General features: G+C 40.6%; 1 protein-coding gene across 1 annotated transcript in view; it reads right to left on the bottom strand.

Moving 5' to 3' along the window:
* shroom3 (shroom family member 3) overlaps positions 1–22,080 on the bottom strand; it is a 135,805-nt gene that overhangs the window by 45,705 nt on the left and 68,020 nt on the right. The window contains 1 exon segment of the mRNA XM_031903546.1: positions 4,787–7,715. Coding sequence (XP_031759406.1) covers positions 4,787–7,715 — 2,929 coding nt within the window.

Below are 22,080 nucleotides of genomic sequence, written 5' to 3'. Positions count from 1 at the left end.
ACCGGTTTCAGAACAGAAACTTAGAATAAGTCTGACCTAGTTAAGATATATCTTTGTCTGTTTTCGTGGTTATACATAAGAGTATTGAAATTAACCCCCGGGTCATTCAAACTCTTGGGCTGAGCCATCATATAATCCATAAAATATAACTCAAATTAAGTGTGTAAAAGAGTGCTTCAGAACAAGAAATGGAAAGAGATCTCTACCAACCTCAACTGTAATCAGGAATACTCATTATCCAGACCTTTCTTGGCCAGAATAATAGTTTTTAATGTAAATCACTACTGGTAGGGTCATTCAAATTGCATGATCCTGTGAAAATGTCAGTCAATGCATTTTCCAATAATTATGTAATTTGAATGAGGTACCCACTGTGATTTACATTGTGAGCAATGGCAAGGTATTTCAGACATTAGAGAGGACAGCAAAACTGTCATTGCGCTTAAGGTAGGTTATGGAGATATTTGGGGTAAAAATTCCTGAACTAGATATGTTGGAGCTATACAATAATGTCTCATATAGCAATGTTTTTACATATCTTTAATATTGTTTGAGCTATGGGACCCCACTGACTGTTGGACTTATAAGGGAGAATTAAAATAAACCGTGGATCTTTTTCTTTAAGATAAATTGCTGTTGGTCTCAATTAGCTAGTACTTAAGCTGGGAAAATATTTTCAATATTATTTGGGCAGTTTCAGCACTATGGACTGTCTATATATGCCAGGTCAGGGGTGAGTTTTGGTAGACAACCCTGTCTGATCACAAATCATTTTATTTGTCCTGTTTATAAATTTAATCTGCTGTGCTAAGATGAAAGCAGATAAGGAACTGAATATGATATGAAGCATTTCTTTAAATAATACAGTTCACATTGTTCAGGCTGTTGACCCAAATAAACAGAACAATGAAAGGTGGCTATGCACATACAGTTTCTGTTCAGCTGCATTGAAGACACACTGAGCTACTTGTAGCTACTTTTTCATGGCTACTAAACTCCAGAAAATAACTTGCCATAGACAATACATAGTAATCTGCCTAACATCTAGTTGATCCAGAGGAAGGCAAAAAACTCCATCTGAAGCCTCTCTAATTTGCCGCAGAGGGGAAAAAATTCCTTCCTGACTCCAAGAAAGCAATCGGTCCAGTCCCTGGATCAACTTGTACTAAGAGCTATCTCCCATAACCCTGTATTCAGTCACTTGCTAAAAAGCCATCTAACCACTTCTTAAAGGAGAATGCAAGTCAAAATTTAAAAAGCATACTGCCCAATAGTCCTCCTATTGTTTAGTAAAAACGCCACACTTTTGGCTCACCTAATCAAATATTTACTCAGTCACACTTACTTCACATTTTATAACAGGCAGCCATCTCTAAAAAGGCATTCTCTCTTCCTTTCCCTCCTTGCTTCATACTGCATATATGTTTCATTCCCTCCCCCCCCTCCCCTCTGCCAGATCTGTTTCTGATTGGCTGGTGGGCATGTGTAGCTCAGAACAGGAGACAGGATCAAGTTACACACATGCTCAGAGAATAGTAAGGCTGCCGCTGGCAGCCTACAGGAAGGACAGAGATATTTCAGTGATGTCACTGTAGTCTTCACACTGCTGTAGGCTGCCAGCACCATATCTCAGAGAAGCAAGCAGGGATCTGGGAATTTAGATATGCAGTAAGTAAAGAATGCCTTTAGACTTAATTTTAATTTATATTAACCTTTCATTGTCCTTTAAAGCTATATAATGTATCAGCCAGTATGACTGATTTGGAAAGGGAATTCTACAACTTCAGAGCTCTCACAGTAAAAAATACGAATATTTAAACGGAACCTCCCTTCTTCTAAACGGAGTGGGTGCCCTTGTGTCTTTTGGAAGGACCTAATGGTAAATAAAGCGTAGAGAGGTTATTATATGATCCCCTTATATATTTATACATAGTTGTCATGTCACCTCTTCTCAAGTGTAAACAGACCCAACTTGGCCAGTCTTTCTTCATAACTGAGACTTTCCATACCCTTTACCAGCTTAGTTGCCCTTCTCTGGACCCTCTCTAACTCAATAATGTCACGTTTGAGCACTGAAGACCAAAACTGAACGGCATATTCTAGATGGGGCCTTGCCAGCGCTCTGTAAAGGGGAAGAATAACCCCCTCCCGTGAATCTATACCCCTTTTAATACAGTTTAAAACCTTGTTTGGCTTGCAGCTGCTGCCTGGCATTGCTTGCTACAGCCAAGTTTATTATCTACAAGGACTCCAAGGTCCTTCTCCATTATGGATTTACCTAGTGCAGTCCCATTAAAGTGATACTGACAGCCACTTAAAATTTTTTTTTACACCTGCTGTTGTGTTTTAATTTGTATCAACTTTAAATTCCTTATAAACTAAATCTGCAAAGTTTTTTCGCTTCATAATTATGGTAGCACGAATTACAGACCCACGGAGCAGCCATGTTTGTTCCCCTCTTCCGGGTATTAATTTAAATGCCTCCCAAGTGAATAAATATGCCCAATCACAAACCTGCAATGCCCCTTCTGCTTTCAGCCGGTGTGTCATAAAAGCTCAGCTCCGTTGTCTATGTGTAATGGGGAGGGGGAGGGGGAGGGGGAGGGGGAGGGGGAGGGCCCTTAGAAGCCGGCAGGCACGGGAAAGCTATTTAAACTCTTTGCGGGAAGAACAGGGGGCACAGCAATGGAAAGATCAAGCCTGCCTGCTATCTAGTTCACAACTCCATGCGATGCTATGCGAGGGAGCGAGGGAGGGAGGGAGGGAGGGAGGGGGAACTCTTTGAAGCAAACGGCAAGCTGAATCCTCCCAGTTTATGATGTAGTCCTTTTGACCGATTGAGAAGCTACATTCGGGTTGCCAGACAGACGGGTTCAGGATCTTCAGTAGGATTTTAGGAAAAAACTTATAGGTCAAGATGACCTATAAGTAGGTTTGGAAGTAGGTTCATTTTTTATAAGAAATTTTTTGGTGTCAGTATCACTTTAAGGGTATAAGTGGCTTGCATATTTTTACATCCCAGGTGCATGACCTTACATTTATCCACATAAAATCATCTGCCACTTAGCCGTCCAGATTGCCAGTTGGTCAAGATCCTGCTGCAAGGATGCCACATCCTGGATAGAATTGACTGGTCTGCAGAGTTTTGTGTCATCTGCAAACACTGATACATTACTTATAATACCCTCCCCTAAGTCATTTATGAACAAGTTAAACAAAAGGTGGACCCAGTAAAGAACCCTGAGGGACCCCAGTGAGACCCTTACTCCAAGAAGAGAATGTACCATTAACAACCACCCTCTGTACCCGATCCTGTAGCCAGTTTTCTATCCATGTGCAAACAGTTTCACTAAGACCAATAGACCTTAGTTTAGAAATCAGTCTAGTTTAGAAGGCAATACTGAGAATTGCCTCTGCTAAAACTCACGTAGAGACAGTTTTCAGTAAATGATCAGTATTGTCTATTTCTGTAGCCATGACAAGAAGCTGCTACTAGTAGCTCTGTGTGACTTTACCCTTAAAGGAGAAGGAATGGTAAAAACTAAGTAAGCTTTGTCAGAAAGGTCTATGTAGATACAGCCACAAGCACTCACAGAAAAACTGCACTAAGACCTCTATCAAAAGAAAAACAGGATTTCTTGTCTTCTTTTGTGTATATGTGTACTTTAGTATCTGCCTTCCTCACTCAGAAAAATCATTCATTCTCAGGACCAGAGTCTGCACAGCTCTCTCCCTTCTCCTGCTTATAAGAATGCATAAGAATTCACTCCCCCCTCACATCACAATGTGTGATCTTAGCTACCAATGGCCAAAGTTGCAGCAGGAAGCTAGGGAGACCAATCTAAAATGGCAGTGCCTATCTTAAACAAATGGAGAGAGCTTCTAGGGCTCTTTCTGCAGAATAAATATGGCGCTCTATGTGGCACTAATGTGGCTAATCTATCTAGTTTCCTTAGCATCACTGAAGTACTCCCATCTACAACATACCTTCTTTGTTTATGAGAACATCTTTTAGATGTATGTAAAAAAGATTTGCAATAGCAGTAAAGCCATGAAGGCAACAACCGTATATAATACACCTGCATAAAATAAATACATACAGAAACTAAACTGAGAATTCTTATAAAAAATATTTACACATAATAGGCACGACAGATGCCTTTAAAATGTATTGGGAAGCCACAGCTGTGATAAAATGCAGATTGGCCCATACAGAGCTTGTAAAACTTATATGCCAAATGTTAAAGGGAGACAACCCATAAATGAAAGAAAATGACTGTGGAGCATAATGCGAGAGGAAAAAAATGAGAACTGCTACTTAATAGGAACGACAGATGCCTTGTGGTAAATTTCATCATGCAGGATGTCAGCTATTCAACTGGCCATTCTCCCCAGATACTGCAGTTAAGGTAGAGAAGAAAGCATTCAGTCTATGGGCACTGTGAGATGTACATGGGATAACATCCCTTTTGTGTCCCGCCATTTTAGAAGGCTGCTTTTTAGTGACATACACTGCTTGCAAAAAACAGAATGATATAAGATTTAATAGCTCTACAGCTGATAACCTACACCCCCAATCATAATTTCCTTTAGCTATAGTTCCCATAGTTCAATCAAGCATGACATTCATAAGAAAGCATGTTTTAGAACACATGCATTATAGTGAAGGGAACTACTCTGTAGGAATATGATACCTGCAGCCCTTCAGAGGTCCAATTGCAAATATAGCTGTAATTTATCACATTAACAGTTAAATAATAAAATGTTGTATTATTTTTTAACTTACCCTGCTTTTCTTATCACTAGCAGGTGACGACCTTGATCTCACATGCAGAGCAGGTGGTTGTGGTAATCTGTCCAGCAAATCCTCAGCAGAAGCAAATTTACCAGGTTGTTCACTCCTTGTCATACCCACAACATCATCTGATTGCAATGTGGCTTCCTGTGGCTTGTTGGTTTCCCTGCTTTTTCCAAATTCCACCTTGTATCTGTGATCTGGTAAACGTTCAGACCTTAACTGATGGGCAAAGGAGTTACTACGACTCCTGCAGTCTGTATATTCAGTGTTATCCTCAAAGCTGCTAAGATCAAAGAAGCCTGTTAAACCAGAAGGAAGAGTAGAAGAAACACGCCCAGTTTTAGAAAGCATTTCCATAGTTTCCCTGTTGCGGTAGGACATACTGTGTTCATGAAGAGAATTCATACTAGATGTGGAAATCAAACTCTGGTTGTCCATTATACTCCCTGAGAAGTAGGTACTTTGTGAACTTTCTTTTAATGTCCTTGTCTCCTGGGAGGATGGACTTCGGCCCATCTTACGCTGTATATAATCTGCAAGGGCAGTCTGTTGGAGCTGTTTCAGCTGTGGCTTTGACAAACTAGTAGTTGAACATGCCTTGCCATCCCTTTCAAATACTCTCCTTCTATCTTCCACAGAGTTCTCTAAGAAGCTAGAATTTGGATGCTTTTTGGGAACAGCCAGGGGTGCTGATTTGCCTTCAGATGCTCCAATTTTATTCATCTTTTCTGGCTCTGAGTAGGATCTTTTTTTCTGCTCAGCTGTTATCAGTCTCTTGGCTCCAATACGGGATGGAAAGGAAACACCTTGGCTTTCCTGGATACCAGCACAGTTATCTGTAGGAGTGACACTGTGGCGTTCTTTTGGAGCATGAGGGGACAAGGATGAAGACTTATTTCTAAATGGAGCTGAAGCAGGTCTTTCATTGTTCTCTGGTTTCTTATAGTGAGGCGGGCTGATTTCTAAATCTTTACGCCTATAAGATGTGGCTTCTAGAACTTTACACTGTGCAACTTTCACACTATTTCTGTAAGCCCTATTATATCCCAGAGTGTCTTGTGCAGCGCATTGCAAATCATCTTTATTTGGCATTGTTTGTGACTCAAAGCTTCTTTTATCATCATCTGGCACAATTTGTAAAACGTTTTGCTCTTGATTATTTGAATACATTTTTTCAACTTGCTCCTCTGCATCCCATCTTTTTATACTATGCACACTACCATGTCTTGTTATCTGGTTCATACCTGTAGCTCTTTCTTTACTATTTGAGCTTGAAAGTCTATGCCATTCATTATGATAAGTTTGATCCAGGCAAATAAACTTGTTTCTAATTTCTTCAACCATGGTTAAAGATCCTCTATTATTCTGTCCCCTAGTACTTGGCCCTGACTGACTAATGTTTCCACACAGAACTTGGGATCTCTGGTTCTCCTGCTCCCGCTGCTCAATCTTGCAAACTTTGTCTAAAACAGAGGAAAGTTTGTTGCCATCTGTCTTGCTACTCTGGGAGCTGCTTGAACTTAACCTTCTTTTCGCAAAATCATAGCTTTTCTTCTGAGAAGGCGAAGGTAACTTGTCAGCTTTTAGTTGATTACTGTTGGGGCCATTAACATCATCAACATGTACTGTAAAAGTCAGACTTGTCAGTTTTTTTCTGTGATCAGCCTGTCGATTAATTCTGTCATCCATTTTATTAGGTGAGGAGCAAGCAATGATTAAGTGATTGCAATATTCATTCTCTTTCTGGGTATCACTACTGCATGAATTTCGATGTAAATCCATGATGTTTGTAGACTGTTTTGCTTTGCTATCATTCCACTCGTTTTGGAATGCAGGTTGAGCATAAACTGAGAATCCATGCCTTTCACTTTTGTTTTGAGCATCAGTATGAACAGAAGAATCATTTTTCTCTGCCATCTTTGTGCCATTTTTGTGCAGGCTTAAAGGGTATTGATCATTTTTGTCATAAGTTAAAGAGCTGGTGGGAATTTCAGGTCCAACAGAAAAATTAATCTTATAGTGAGAAAAGCCTGTGGGACCTTCGTGCTTTTTCTCTTTGTCTTTAATGGAATGGTCCATGGAACAATGTCCTAAAGACTTACTTCCTAAATGTTGGGCATCATTTTCATTAAACTCAGAGCAGGGAGGAAGTTTTTCTGAAGATTTGGCCAGATAAGACCCCTCTTTGGCTAGTGCTGGATAAAGTCTTCCATTATTGTTTTTTGGAGGCTGTGGTGCATGAGCAAAGTGTGGTTCTGGGGCTGGTACAGGGTAGATTCCTGTAGGAAGAATAGGCCGCCCTGGCTGTGGTGCTTCAGAATAAATCTGCTTGGGTTTTACTAGTGGGCTACGTTCGTGATGCCTTGTTAATGCATAACTGTCACTACGAGTAGGAGGCAAAGGTGCTGATCTTTCAAACCCATCACTCTCAGAAAACATTCTGCTCTGATTCAATCTCCCATGAGGGCCAATACTGTACCTATTGTATGCAGGTTGTCTACTGTAATTCCGATTCATTACAGAAGAGGAATTCACTTCATACTCTGAGATTCCACGTTGTACATTATAGACGGTCTTTATGTATTTAATGTCTGCGTGCTTAATGCCTTCTGGCACACTACTACGAGAGTGCATACTTTCCATAGAATAAGACCTCTCCTTGCTAAACTGAGAGCTGTGGTACTCTGGGATGCTAGCGTTAGTTGAGAATGAGCTATAAGCAGAATCTCTTTTGTTGTGGAGGTAAACAAGCTGATCTATGCAATTAGTAGACTTTGCTGGTGAAAGGTGGCAGTGATGATATGCAGCAGACGCCTGATCCAAACTTTCCATGCTTCCTCTCGAGCGATATGGGTCTGGAGCTATATTGCTTCTTAAGAACTCATGATTGTAGCCGGAGAGATCACTTGTGGAAGAACTGCAAGAAAAGAGAACACAGAGAAAAGTCTTTCTGTTAGCAGGAAAAGGTTCATGTGAGCTTATAAATAAACTTGCAGATGAAATGTTTATGTTATGGGAGGAACTGATATAAAGCCATATTTGGGACCATTCTGTGCTTACTGCTAACTGTCATTTACACATATTACTAGTAATTGCTTGCACTGCTATATTCATCCTATTAATCCACAGCACTGTCAGAAGAAAATATTAAGCAACATAAGGACCACAAATACAAACTAAAATGACACAACTACATAGAACAATGTGAGTACAAGGGGTTAAATTAAAGAATACAAAGTTGTGTCCTTTTAATTCTTTAATCCTTTTCTTTTTATGGAGCTGAAAGTTTTCTCTGGCAATCTTCCTGGAAACTCTCAGCATTACAGACATTTTGTTTACTGTGTGAAATCTAAACAGACAGAAAAACAGAAAAAAAAGAGGATGAAAGAAAAAAAATGCTATTTTGGGATGGCTGTTGTAAATGTTATTTGGCTAAAAGTTCTAGAGTATATTAAATTAAATAACTTGACGTTTTCTTGATGCCTTGTAGAAAACAAACTTCCTGTTGGTTTGAAAATTGTGAATCACTGAATTTAATCTGATTGGCTGTTGTTGGCTGATTGGGTCCCCCCAGTTTTTCTAACCTTAGACCACTGTGGTTATATAGTAAAAAAAAAAACCCTGTGCAAAGTTTGGGGACCCTTGTATAAATAGTGTCTGAATGGCAGCAATTTAAAGTCTCCCAGTGACAAACTGCAAAGTTTTGGCACCCTAGCATAAACAGTGTGAGAATGATAGCATTTTAAATTTACACCAATGACATACAATGGATGAAATATGATTGGCTGTTAGTGGCCCAACCCACTTTTCCTATTTTGAACTGCAGTGCCCCGGTGACCAACTCTGCAAAGTTTGAGGACCCAGGCGTAAACATTGTGGGACTGACAGTATTTTATGCAAATAGGTGAAATGTGATTGTGTCTACGCCCACTTTTTCTAACTTTGACCCCAAATACACAGTGATTAACTTTGCAAAGATTAACAACCCTGGAATTAATACTTAAATAATGGCATAAATTTAAATATAAACCAACGAAATTCAATGGGTGGAAACAGATTTTCCTAACCTTTAACCTAAGTCTCCCACTGACAAACTGTGAAAAATTTGGGGACACTGGCTCACATGTGAGAATGGCAGCAGTTAAAATTTCCCCACTGAAATCAATTAAAGAAATGCTATTGACTGTTGGTGGGTCCACCTAATTTTCTAACATTCAATACGTAGTCACCCAGTGACTGATGTGTTTGAGAACCCTGGCATAAATAGTGTGAGAAAGGCAGCAGCTTAAATATATGCAAATGAAATCTGATTGGCTGTTGGTGGCTCTACCCACTTTTTTTAACCTTTGTCCCCCAGTGTCCAACTGTGAAAAGTTTGGGGACACTGGCGTTAAATGTGTGAGAATGGCAGTATTTCCCCAATCAATGAAATAAATCTGATTGGCTGTCTGTAGCTCCACCCACTTTTTTCAAATCTGAATTGTTGTCACCAAGTGACTTACTCTGCAAAGTTTGGGGAACCTGGCAAAAACAGTATAAGAATGGCAGCATTTTAAATTTAAACAAAAAAATTCAATAGGTGAAATCTGATTGGCTGTTGTTGGCTGTCAACTTTTTAAACCTAAAATTACAGTCACCTAGTTACCAACTGTGAAGAATTTTGGAACTCTGGTGTTAAAGTTGTGAGAATGGCAGCAGGTTGAATTTCCCCATTGAAAGTCAATGGATAAAATCTGATTGGCTGTTGGTGGTTCATCTACTTTTTCTTACCTTGAACCACAGTTACCTGGTGCCTAACTTTACAAAGTTTGGGGTCCCTGACGTTATTACTGTGAGAATAGCAGCATGTTGAATTTCCTCCACTGAAAGTCAAAAGGTAAAATCTGATTGGCTGTTTGTAGCTCCACCCACTTTGGGCATCCAAAAAAATGGCTGACCCCATAACTATGTGATTCAAGTTTGGTTAGTGTAGCATCAAAGCTGTAAGAGTGGCAACAGTTTAAATTTCCCCATTAATGCCAGTTGGTGAAATTGCTTGGCTGTTGTTGGCTCCTCCCAACTTGGGTCATCCAAAGCTTTAAAGCTGTGGCAGCAGTTTGAAAATCTTCCCCGTCAGAGTCAATGGAAATACTGGGGTGTTTGGAGTGGCGCCACAAAAAGACAAGGGGGCGGGATGGCTTAGAAAAGCACAAGCGGGGTGTTGTACCCATAAAACTATAGGAGGAGAAGCGATTAGAAGAAAAAGAAGTGGAAGAATAAGCTGAAGTTGAAGAACATTTCATTGGTTATTTTAAGCCAACATAATAATTGCCATATCGTATTGAAAAATACCTCCGTAAGTTAAGTCTGTGGCTTGTCAGTTAGATGGCCAGAAAACTGTTCGACACATGACCAGCTTTACCTTTATTTATTTGCTGGTATTTATATAGCCCCAACACATTTCCACAGTGTTTTACAGAGATGTCAACATATATTATTTACATCTTTCCCTGCCCTAGTGAAGGGAATTTAAGGTTCCTTTCACATTCACACACAGTGGGGCCAATTTTATTAGGTACCAATTAACCTGCCTGGAGTCCCTGAAGGAAACCCACTTAATATATAATAAGAAACTTATATTCAAATAAACCACGTTTCCTTGCGCACTGTCTGCATAACTATGCTAATGTCAATGCTAAAAGTTGACTGGTGGTATTAGCAGTGACAACCTTGCTTGCAGCACATATCATAATTTATAGTGTAGGGTTAATTTATCAGTGTTGTGGGGTCTTCGAATAATAATAAAAATAAATGGACTACTAATACTATTCCACATAGTCATGACAGGTAAATGGCGGGCCATTCATGTGTCTGTTCATAGGACAAACAAATTAAAAGACATTTTTTAAAACTGTATTATAATGAGTATAATAATGTTCTAGACTAGAGTAACCCTAAGTGCAGAATTTTTATGTCTTTTTATTTTTTATACTGAATTTAGCCATGACGTGCACATTTTAAGTAGTGTGACATTTAAGAGATAAAATCTATTCATTACCAGTGCCATAACATTTGGTAGACTAGCCTTCATGATTCAGATCTATTTGATCTATTCCCTGCACTTCCTTCCGTAGGGATGTAGCGAACATCGCCAAAAATGTTCGCGGACCCGTTCGCGGACTTTCAGCAAAACTTGCGAATATTCGCGAACTTTGCGAACCCCATAGACTTCAATGGGAAGGCGAACTTTAAAACCTAGAAAAGCCATTTCTGCCCAGAAAACTGATTTTAAAGTTGTTTAAAGGGTGCCACGACCTGGACAGTGGCATGCAGGAGGGGGACCAAGCAAAAATTTCTCTGAAAAATACTTTGTAAAAAAACCGCCAAAAAATAACGCCAAAAAAAAACCGCCAAAACATAACGCCAAAAAAAAAAACGCAAGCTATTCCTATGTATACGCAAAGGCGAAAAACCGAAGCGAAAAACACACTGCGGAAAAAACCGAGGCGAAAAAAACGCGGTGCAAAAAAAAACGCGGCAAACTCAAAATGGCGAACATCGCCAAAAGTTCGCGAATTTCCGCGTTCTCGAACACCCGATGTTCGCGCGAATTAGTTCGCCGGCGAACAGTTTGCTACATCTCTATCCTTCAGTAATCTGACATGACTGCATTCCAGCCCACTGCTTGAATATCTGATTGCATGAGGTCATGTCTAAGCCAGAACTGTCTAGTGTAGGTACATAGTTCAGGTGAGAAGGAAGGCACACACTTGATCAAGGCACACCAAAAAGAAAGTTAAAATAGATTTTTATTTGAATTACTTCTAAAAGATTGTTTAAAATAACATATGAGGGGAGCAGGAAAGGTTAAAAAGAGAAAGCCCTATGTTTGTTGGAATTGGAATGGTTTCACTTTCTATATTATAACATTATAACATTGTTGCAAGTAGAGATTAAGTAACTGTAGTTGCTACTAAGAGACAACATTTATAAGAATTCTACAAGTCCAAAGTGAATAGGTCGCAACTGTATCAATTGTTGAAAGCTTACGTGTGTTGGTTCGGATTTCCTACGGTAAGTAAGGAATTCCCCACAATAATGCCTCAGGGATCATATATCTACTTTCCATCGCCTACACAAAATGCTTTCTAGATACGACTGTATGGGAGTTATAGTTCACGTTATTCCACCATACCGAGGTTATCAACTATATCACTGCGATGTTAAAGAAAGGGGAATGTTTTAATAAACGTGCATCGATTGAGCCTTTATTTCAACACGGCACTAAGAGGGATTAAATTGACGATTGCAAGTAAGTATAGCTTCTTACTGCAATATATGCCGAGCTCGATCAATGGGTTGGGCTCTGTTTCAGCACTCTAATCGAGTACTTTAAATCAGTTCACTAGGGCACTAATATCCTTTATTCTCAATTGAGCAAAATAGCTCACTATATTGATCGAGAATTGTACCAAAGGAGCAAAGCGGGATTCAAGCTAATGGATCGGCTATTATCTTAACCAGACGGTAAGTATCATATACATAGGCTTGATATACCATACACTAATACGTTTATCGCAGGGAGCTGATTGTCAGTACTTTGGGCTACCGGATGCGCTCTTTTTTAGGCTAAACGGTACGAATTGTGCTTTATTCCCAACTAAACAAGGTAGCTCTCTGTAGTGCCCGGAAAGTATGCACCATAAGCTGAACAGTGTTCAAACTATCAGTTCAGCTGTTATCCTAACAGAAGAATAAGTATCATATGTGCAGGCTTGATATACATCGTACAGGGCCACTTATCGTAGAAAGCTAGTTATCGGTGCTTCAAGCTGGCAAGTGCACCCTTTTTAAGTTGATCAATGCTAGTTATGCTGCTCATACATCGACAGGCCCGGAAGCGATAGATTTTACTGCCGATACTCCCCAGCTTACTCTGGGATTTAAGGCTTCGCCTTGATAAAGCATTATATGCGAAACGCGCGTCGGCGTCTTATTAGGGCTCTGGTACACGGGGAGACTAATCTCCCCGAGTTGCCTTCCCTCTGCCATCCCACCGGCGAACATGTAAGTCGCCGGTGGGATGGCAGACGCGGCAGCGCGATTTCACGCAAATCGCCGAAAAAGACTCGCGAGTCTTTTTCGGCGATTTCCCGAAATCGCGCCGCCGCGTCTGCCATCCCGCCGGCGACTTACATGTTCGCCGGTGGGATGGCAGAGGGAAGGCAACTCAGGGAGATTAGTCGCCCGCGAGCAGGGAGTTTTGCCGCGGGCGACTAATCTCCCCGTGTACCAGAGCCCTTAGGGCTCTGGCACACGGGGGAGATTAGTCGCCCGCGATTTAACTCGCTGTTCGCGGGCGACTAATCTCCCCGAGTTGCCTACCCCTGCCATCCCACCGGCGAACATGTAAGTCGCCGGCGGGATGGCAGACGTGGCGGGGCGATTTGCGCGAAATCGCACCGCCGCGTCTGCCATCCCGCCGGCGACTTACATGTTCGCCGGTGGGATGGCAGGGGTAGGCAACTCGGGGAGATTAGTCGCCCGCGAACAGGGAGTTAAATCGCGGGCGACTAATCTCCCCCTTGTGCCAGAGCCCTTAAATCGCGGGCGACTAATCTCCCCCTTGTGCCAGAGCCCTTAAGCCCTCTGTTTGTTGTTTGTTGTGCTGATGTTAAATCAATGATAATGGCAGGCACTAAAGAGAATAGGGACAGTTAATGTTGATGGCACCAGTTTATGGCTGCCAAGGGATACCAATAGCCGTTTTTTAGAGCTTAAGCTTTGATGGGAGGAATGGTGCCCCCAAGTTATCCGGCTTGAATAATGTGAATGGGAGTAAGCTTACTGCACCGCACCGAGATATTTAGGTGAATAAGCGTGGGTAATATTGTTAGATTTGTACGATCGGAGAGTTTGAGTGATGCACCTTTAATTAGCATCACAAGTATAGCGGCAGTTGCGGATACCGCCCGGTATAGGCAGTTTGCCGGATGGGATTAGCGGTACATCGTAATTGTAAGTAATCCCCGAGTAAGATGGGGAGTATCGGCAGTAAAATCTATCGCTTCCGGGCCTGTCGATGTATGAGCAGCATAACTAGCATTGATCAACTTAAAAAGGATGCACTTGCCAGCTTGAAGCACCGATAACTAGCTTTCTATGATAAGTGGCCCTGTACGATGTATATCAAGCCTGCACATATGATACTTATTCTTCTGTTAGGATAACAGCTGAACTGATAGTTTGAACACTGTTCAGCTTATGGTGCATACTTTCCGGGCACTACAGAGAGCTACCTTGTTTAGTTGGGAATAAAGCACAATTCGTACCGTTTAGCCTAAAAAAGAGCGCATCCGGTAGCCCAAAGTACTGACAATCAGCTCCCTGCGATAAACGTATTAGTGTATGGTATATCAAGCCTATGTATATGATACTTACCGTCTGGTTAAGATAATAGCCGATCCATTAGCTTGAATCCCGCTTTGCTCCTTTGGTACAATTCTCGATCAATATAGTGAGCTATTTTGCTCAATTGAGAATAAAGGATATTAGTGCCCTAGTGAACTGATTTAAAGTACTCGATTAGAGTGCTGAAACAGGGCCCAACCCATTGATCGAGCTCGGCATATATTGCAGTAAGAAGCTATACTTACTTGCAATCGTCAATTTAATCCCTCTTAGTGCCGTGTTGAAATAAAGGCTCAATCGATGCACGTTTATTAAAACATTCACCTTTCTTTAACATCGCAGTGATATAGTTGATAACCTCGGTATGGTGGAATAACGTGAACTATAACTCCCATACAGTCGTATCTAGAAAGCATTTTGTGTAGGCGATGGAAAAATGATATATGATCCCTGAGGCATTATTGTGGGAAATCCCTTACTTACCGTAGGAAATCCGTACCAACACACGTAAGCTTTCAACAATTGATACAGTGCGACCTATTCACTTTGGACTTGTAGAATTCTTATAAATGTTGTCTCTTAGTAGCAACTACAGTTACTTAATCTCTACTTGCAACAATGTTATAATGTTATAATATAGAAAGTGAAACCATTCCAATTCCAACAAACATAGGGCTTTCTCTTTTTAACCTTTCCTGCTCCCCTCATATGTTATTTTAAACAATCTTTTAGAAGTAATTCAAATAAAAATCTATTTTAACTTTCTATTTGGTGTGCCTTGATCAAGTGTGTGCCTTCCTTCTCACCTGAACTACTTACCTACTACATGCAAGTGCACCCAAAAAGTAAGCTATAGTGCGAGGCGTATTTTCAACTTTAGTGTAGGTACATGGCTTGCTAATGGCCCCTACAGACTTACTATGATATATCTTACTATGATATCCTTATTTAAATACCACCCAATCCAACCCACAAGAATTTAGCATAGTAAATAATTGTCCCACTACACAGAAAGTTAGTCTGGATTCTATTAAAATACGGTCTGATTTAGTCCTTAAAAGTTTATGTAGTTCATCTGATCCAATTTATTATAATTTATAGGCTAAAGCTGGCCAAACATAAATACATTTGATAAGGCAGTTTTGTCAGTTGCAACTATACTGTCCAACCATTTGGACTTGTACGGCAGGTTGGGCTGGTTTCTACAGACCCTTTTGTGATCCTGACATAATGAAGCTAACATTTACAGTTTAGAAATGTTATTTGCTGCAGAAAAATGTTGGGGGGTACATGCCTTACAAAAGAGGAAGCGAAGAGGATCTGCAGTAGAATTTTACTATCCATTTGTTTGACCACCTGTTGGTTAAACTATACAGTAGTATAGTATAGTATATAGGCTTGAATTCTCTCAGGAATGAATGTTCTACCTTGTGGCAGAAATCTGAATTTATTATTTATTTGAAGTTGCAATTTTTGTCAATTTTATACTGAATAACTATAATAATAGTGCAAAGAAAAATTATACAACATAATATTGCTAAAGCAGTATCCTGTTCCATGCAGTATATGTTTGCACAGAATGTTTTCACTGATTTTTGTTCATTTTTATCTACTTTACATAAAGGTGTCACGATAACGTATCGTCTGGAATTTATTTTGGTTTGCTCCAAGCAACACTGTAAATAACAGTGCAGATATAGCGCTGAGAACAAATAACAGAGAAACTGCCAACTGAAACCTCCTTTACAATGGCCGAATTATGTTTCCCACAAGGAAAATAATAAGTAAAGGGTTGGGGTCCTCTGTATGTGGTTTCACAGTAAGTTGGGTTGAAAAAAGACATCACGTTCAACCATAATACCTATATACAACCTGCCTCACTTCTAGTTGATCCAGAGGAAGGCAAAAAACCCCATCTGAAGCCTCTCTAATTTGCCGCAGAGGGGAAAAAATTCCTTCCTGACTCCAAGATGGCAATCGGACCAGTCCCTGGATCAACTTGTACTAAGAGCTATCTCCTATAACCCTGTATTCCCTCACTTGCTAAGAATCCATCCAGCCCCTTCTTAAAGTTATATAATATATCAGCCAGCACGGCTGATTCGGGGAGGGAATTCCACAACTTCACAGCTCTCACAGTAAAAATATTTAAATGGAACCTCCCTTCTTCTAAACGGAGTGGGCCCTTGTGTCCGTTGGAAGAACTGGTAAATAAAACATTAGAAAGATTATTATATGATCCTCTTATATATTTATACATAGTTATCATGTCACCTCTTAAGCACCTCTTCTCCAGTGTAAACAGACCAAACTTGGCCAGTCTTTCTTCATATCTGAGACTTTCCATACCCTTTACCAGCTTGGTTGCCCTTCTCTGGACCCTCTCTAATTCAATAATGTCCCATTTGAGCACTGGAGACAAAAACTGAACAGCATATTCTAGATGGGGCCTTGCCAGCACTCTTTAAAGGGGAAGAATAACCCCCTCCTCCCGTGAATCTATTAAAGAGGAAGTGATGGGGGTAACAGAGGGAGCTGAATCCTTATGGGTTGAGCTTCTTACAGATAGTAAAGAATCTACCAAACTAATTGTAGGGGTATGCTATAGACCCCCTAATGTAAGTGAGGAGGAGGAGGCTCAGCTCCTGTTGCAAATAGAAAAGGCTGCTAGTTTGGGGCAAGTGATTATAATGGGGGATTTTAATTATCCTGATATTGACTGGAGCCATAGTACTGCCAGGACAGTAAATGGGAACAAGTTTATAAACTTGCTGCATGATAACTTTATGTCACAAGTTGTTGAGGAGCCAACCAGGAACCATGCTATATTGGATATAGTGAACTCTAATGACCCAGAATGTATAGCAAATGTGCAAGTGGTTGAACCCCTGGGTAATAGTGACCATAATGCTATTTCTTTTGATGTTTGGTGCAGGAAACAAATTTACACTGGGGCAACAAAGACACTGAATTTTAGGAAGGCAAAGTTTAGCTCCTTAAGGGTAGTGCTTCAGGGCATAGATTGGGGCATTATGTTTTCTGATAAAAACACAGAGCAGAAACAGTTGTCATTTAAAATTATATTAAATCATTACTGTTCTCAATTCATTCCATTAATAAGAAAAAGTAGAAGTGTTAAGAATCACCCTATGTGGCTTAACACTGAGGTAAAGAAGTTAATAGGGAAAAAAAGGAAAGCTTTTAAGAAATATAAGTCAGAGGGGACAGTAGCTGCATTTAATGAATATAAACACTATAACAAGTGTTGCAAAACAGCAATCCGGAAGGCAAAGATAGAAAATGAGGAGCCCATCGCGGCGGAGGCCAAGACTAACCCCGAAAAGTTTTTTAAGTATATTAATAGTAAAAAGATGCAGGTTGAGGGTGTGGCCCCATTGAGTTATAGTAACAATATGGTTACAGCGGATACAGAAAAGGCAGATGTGCTTAACCAGTTCTTTTCTTCTGTGTATACAGTAGAGGAGTCAGTGGGCCAAGTCCCACCCAATAGCTGCACTGTTGCCTCAGCTCCAACTACACAGTGGTTGACACAGGATATGGTGCTTAAAGGGTTACACAAGATAAATGTAAACAAGACACCTGGGCCAGATGGAATACACCCACGGGTACTGAGAGAGCTAGGGGCAGAATTACAGTGGCCCTTGTTTCTGATATTCTCACTTGCTTTCATCAGGTATGGTACCTAGGGATTTGAAGAAGGCGAATGTCATTCCTATATTTAAAAAGGGAGTAAGATCTCAGCCTGGCAATTATAGGCCTATAAGTTTGACATTCGTGGTGGGCAAGTTATTTGAAGGCTTGTTAAGGGATCACATACATTATGAGCAGTAATCAGCATGGCTTTATGAAGGACAGGTCATGTCAGACCAATTTAATTGCTTTTTATGATGAGGTAAGTAAGAAGCTGGACAGTGGGGATGCAGTAGATATAATCTATTTGGATTTTGCCAAAGCATTTGATACCGTTCCCCACAAACGACTGCTTTCTAAACTAAGGTCTATTGGTCTTAGTGAAGCCGTTTGCACATGGATAGAAAACTGGCTACAGGATTGGGTACAGATGGTGGTTGTTAATGGTACATTCTCTACTTGGAATAAGGTTCTCAGTGGGGTGCCTCAGGGTTCTGTACTGGGTCCACTTTTGTTTAACTTGTTCATAAATGACTTGGGGGAGGGTATTATAAGTAATGTATCGGTGTTTGCAGATGACACAAAACTCTGCAGACCAGTCAATTCTATCCAGGATGTGGCATCCTTGTAGCAGGATCTTGACCAACTGGCAATCTGGGCGGCTAAGTGGCAGATGATATTCAATGTGGATAAATGTAAGGTCATGCACCTGGGATGTAAAAATATGCAAGCCACGTATACCCTTAATGGGACTGCACTAGGCAAATCCATAATGGAGAAGGACCTTGGAATTCTGGTAGATAATAAACTTGGCTTTAGCAAGCAATGCCAGGCAGCAGCTGCAAGGGCAAACAAGGTTTTGAGCTGTATTAAAAGGGGTATAGATTCACGGGAGGAGGGTGTTATTCTTCCCCTTTACAGAGCACTGGTAAGGCACCATCTAGAATATGCTGTTCAGTTCTGGTCTCTAGTGCTCAAACGGGACATGATTGAATTAGAGAGGGTCCAGAGAAGGGCAACTAAGCTGGTAAAGGGTATGGAAAGTCTCAGTTATGAAGAAAGACTGGCCAAGTTGGGTCTGTTTACACTGGAGAAGAGGTGCTTAAGAGGTGACATGATAACTATGTATAAGTATATAAGGGGATCATATAATAACCTTTCTAATGTTTTATTTACCAGTAGGTCCTTCTAACGGACACGAGGGCACCCACTGCGTTTAGAAGAAGGGAGGTTCCATTTAAATACTCGGAAAGGATTTTTTACTGTGAGAGCTGTGAAGTTGTGGAATTCCCTCCCCGAATCAGTCGTGCTGGCTGATACATTATATAACTTTAAGAAGGAGCTGGATGGATTCTGAGCAAGTGAGGGAATACAGGGTTATGGGAGATAGCTCTTAGTACAAGTTGATCCAGGGACTGGTTCGATTGCCATCTTGGAGTCAGGAAGGAATTTTTTCCCCTCTGCTGCAAATTAGAGAGGCTTCAGGGGGTTCATGGGGTTTTTTGCCTTCCTCTGGATCAACTAGAAGTTAGGCGGTTAAATATAGGCATTATGGTTGAACGTGATGGACGTATGTCTTTTTTCAACCCAACTTACTATGTTACTATGTTCATCATAAAAAGCAATTAAATTGGTCTGACATGACCTGTCCTTCATAAAGCCATGCGGATTACTGCTCATAATGGCATTCTCCAGTACATAATTTTGTATGTGATCCCTTAACAAGCCTTCAAATAACTTGCCCACCACGGATGTCAAACTTATAGGCCTATAATTGCCAGGCTGAGATCTTACTTCCCTTTTTAAATATAGTAATGACATTCGCCTTCTTTCAATCCCTAGGTACCATACCTGATACATACAACAACTCATACATACATACATACAACTCAATGGGGCCACACCCTCAACCTGCATCTTTTTACTATTAATATACTTAAAAAACTTTTTGGGGTTAGTCTTGGCCTCTGCCGCGATGCGCTCCTCATTTTTTATATCTTTGCCTTCCGGATTGCTGTTTTACAACACTTGTTATAGTGTTTATATTCATTAAACACAGCTTCTGTCCCCTCTGACTTATATTTCTTAAAAGCTTTCCTTTTTTTCCCTATTAACTTCTTTACCTCAGTGTTAAGCCACATAGGGTGATTCTTAACACTTCTACATTTTCTTAATAATGGAATAAATTGAGAACAGTAATGATTTAATATCATTTTAAATGACAACCGTTTCTGCTCTGTGTTTTTATCAGAAACATAATGCCCCAATCTATGCCCTGAAGCGCTTCCCTTAAGGAGCTAAAATTTGCCTTCCTAAAATTCAGTGTCTTTGTTGCCCCAGTGTAAATTTGTTTCCTGCACCAAACATCAAATGAAATAACATTATGGTCACTATTACCCATGGGTTCAACCACTTGCACATTTGCTATACGTTCTGGGTCATTAGAGATCACTAGATCCAATATAGCATGGTTCCTGGTTGGCTCCTCAACAACCTGTGACATAAAGTTGTCATGCAGCAAGTTTATAAACTTGTTCCCATTTACTGTCCTGGCTGTACTATGGCTTCAGACATAGGTGGATTTTCAATAAGGCTAGGGGAGGCTAAGCCTCCCCAAACCTGCTTGGCACCTTAAAAAACAAACCAAAAAAAAAAAAAAAAAAAACGCACTCCGTTTCTGTATTGTCCTGGAAAACTTCTGTTTTTGCAAGCCGATTCTGCTGTGCTCCGACTGGATCTTTCTTCTTGTGGATTCTCCAATCAGAGCACAGCTTTCTTGACAGACAGTAAAATTGACCAATCAAAGCACAGATGTGCACAGGGATCGGGAAATTTTGCAAACTGAAGGCAGTGCAGAAATGAAGACTGAAAAGAAGAATCTGCAGACTGTGAACTTTACCTGAGAACCAACTCTCAACTTTTGCTGCAGATTTCATCCTACTCCCACAGGTGCTATACACAGGTACTATATGCGGGTACTATACGCGGGCACTATACGCGGGTACTATACGCGGGTACTATACGCGGGTACTATACACGGGTACTATACATGGGTGCTATACACAGGTACTATACACAGGCACTATACAGTTCTAAAGGCTGAATCACTAGTTGAAATTAAATAGTTTTTTTGCCTGATCTGACATTTATAATATCCCTATCCTCTACCCTAACATATGAATGCTAGAGTTAACTCTTTCCCCCTGAAAAAGCTCATGGTGCTTTTATATATTTGTTGTTTTTTGCACTTACTATTTTGTTTTTTTACTTTTGTCATTGTTTTGTTAATTTCTAGTTACAGTGGGGCCAATGTTATGTATTGGTGCCAGTGTTATATTGCCAGGGCCAGAATATCTGCCATCCATACCCACTGCTTCTCATGGCATGTAATATGCTGGTTTTGTAAACACAGACACGTCTCACTGTATATAATGTACCTGGGATGTCAGTAACCCACTGCCTCTCTCTCTAGAAAACTAACTTAAACACATATAAAGGGGAGGTTCACTTTTAAGTTAACATTTAGTATGTTATATAATGGCCTATTCCGAGCAACTTTGCAATTGGTCTTCCTAATTAATTTTTTTATAGTTCCTGAGTTCTTGTAATTTTTTATTACTTATTTTTCCATGCAGGCCCCTTAACTATTCATATTCCCATCTCTTGTTTAAACCACTACCTGGTTGCTAGGATAAATAAGACCCTAGCAACCAGATAGCTGCTGAAATACCAAATGGAGAGCTGCTGAACAAAAAGCTAAATAACTGAAAAACCATTAAAAATAAAAGAAGACCAACCTCCAGCTCTCCCATTTTACTCAGACTCCTTGCATTGGTAAACATACATTTAATACTGGTACCAACGTGAGAATGACGTGTAAACAACTTATGGGCCTCCCTGCCGTTATTAGTATCTCGAAGCAAGTCTCCTCCCCCATTTTCCCTTACTATGCCTACTACCTCATCTATCCTGTCTACTACAGAATTACCCGCTGCATCCCCCACTCCTAGTTTAAAATCTCCTCCAACCCTCTAGCCATCTTTTCCCCAAAGCAGCTGCCCCATCATCATTGAGGTGCAGCCCATCCCTGGCAAAGAGACTGTAGCCGATTGAGAAATCAGCCCAGTTCTTGAGAAACCCAAAGCCCTCCTCCCTGTACCAACCTCTCAGACACGCATTAATCTCCCTAAGCTCCCGCTGCCTTCTTAACGTTGCTCGTGGCACAGGTAATATCTCTGAGA

This window comes from Xenopus tropicalis, chromosome 1 (assembly GCF_000004195.4).
Source record: "Xenopus tropicalis strain Nigerian chromosome 1, UCB_Xtro_10.0, whole genome shotgun sequence".
NCBI classification, from domain to species: Eukaryota; Metazoa; Chordata; class Amphibia; order Anura; family Pipidae; genus Xenopus; species Xenopus tropicalis.
The sequence above is the reverse complement of the archived record's forward strand: the minus strand, read 5'-3'. Positions and strand labels throughout refer to the sequence as shown.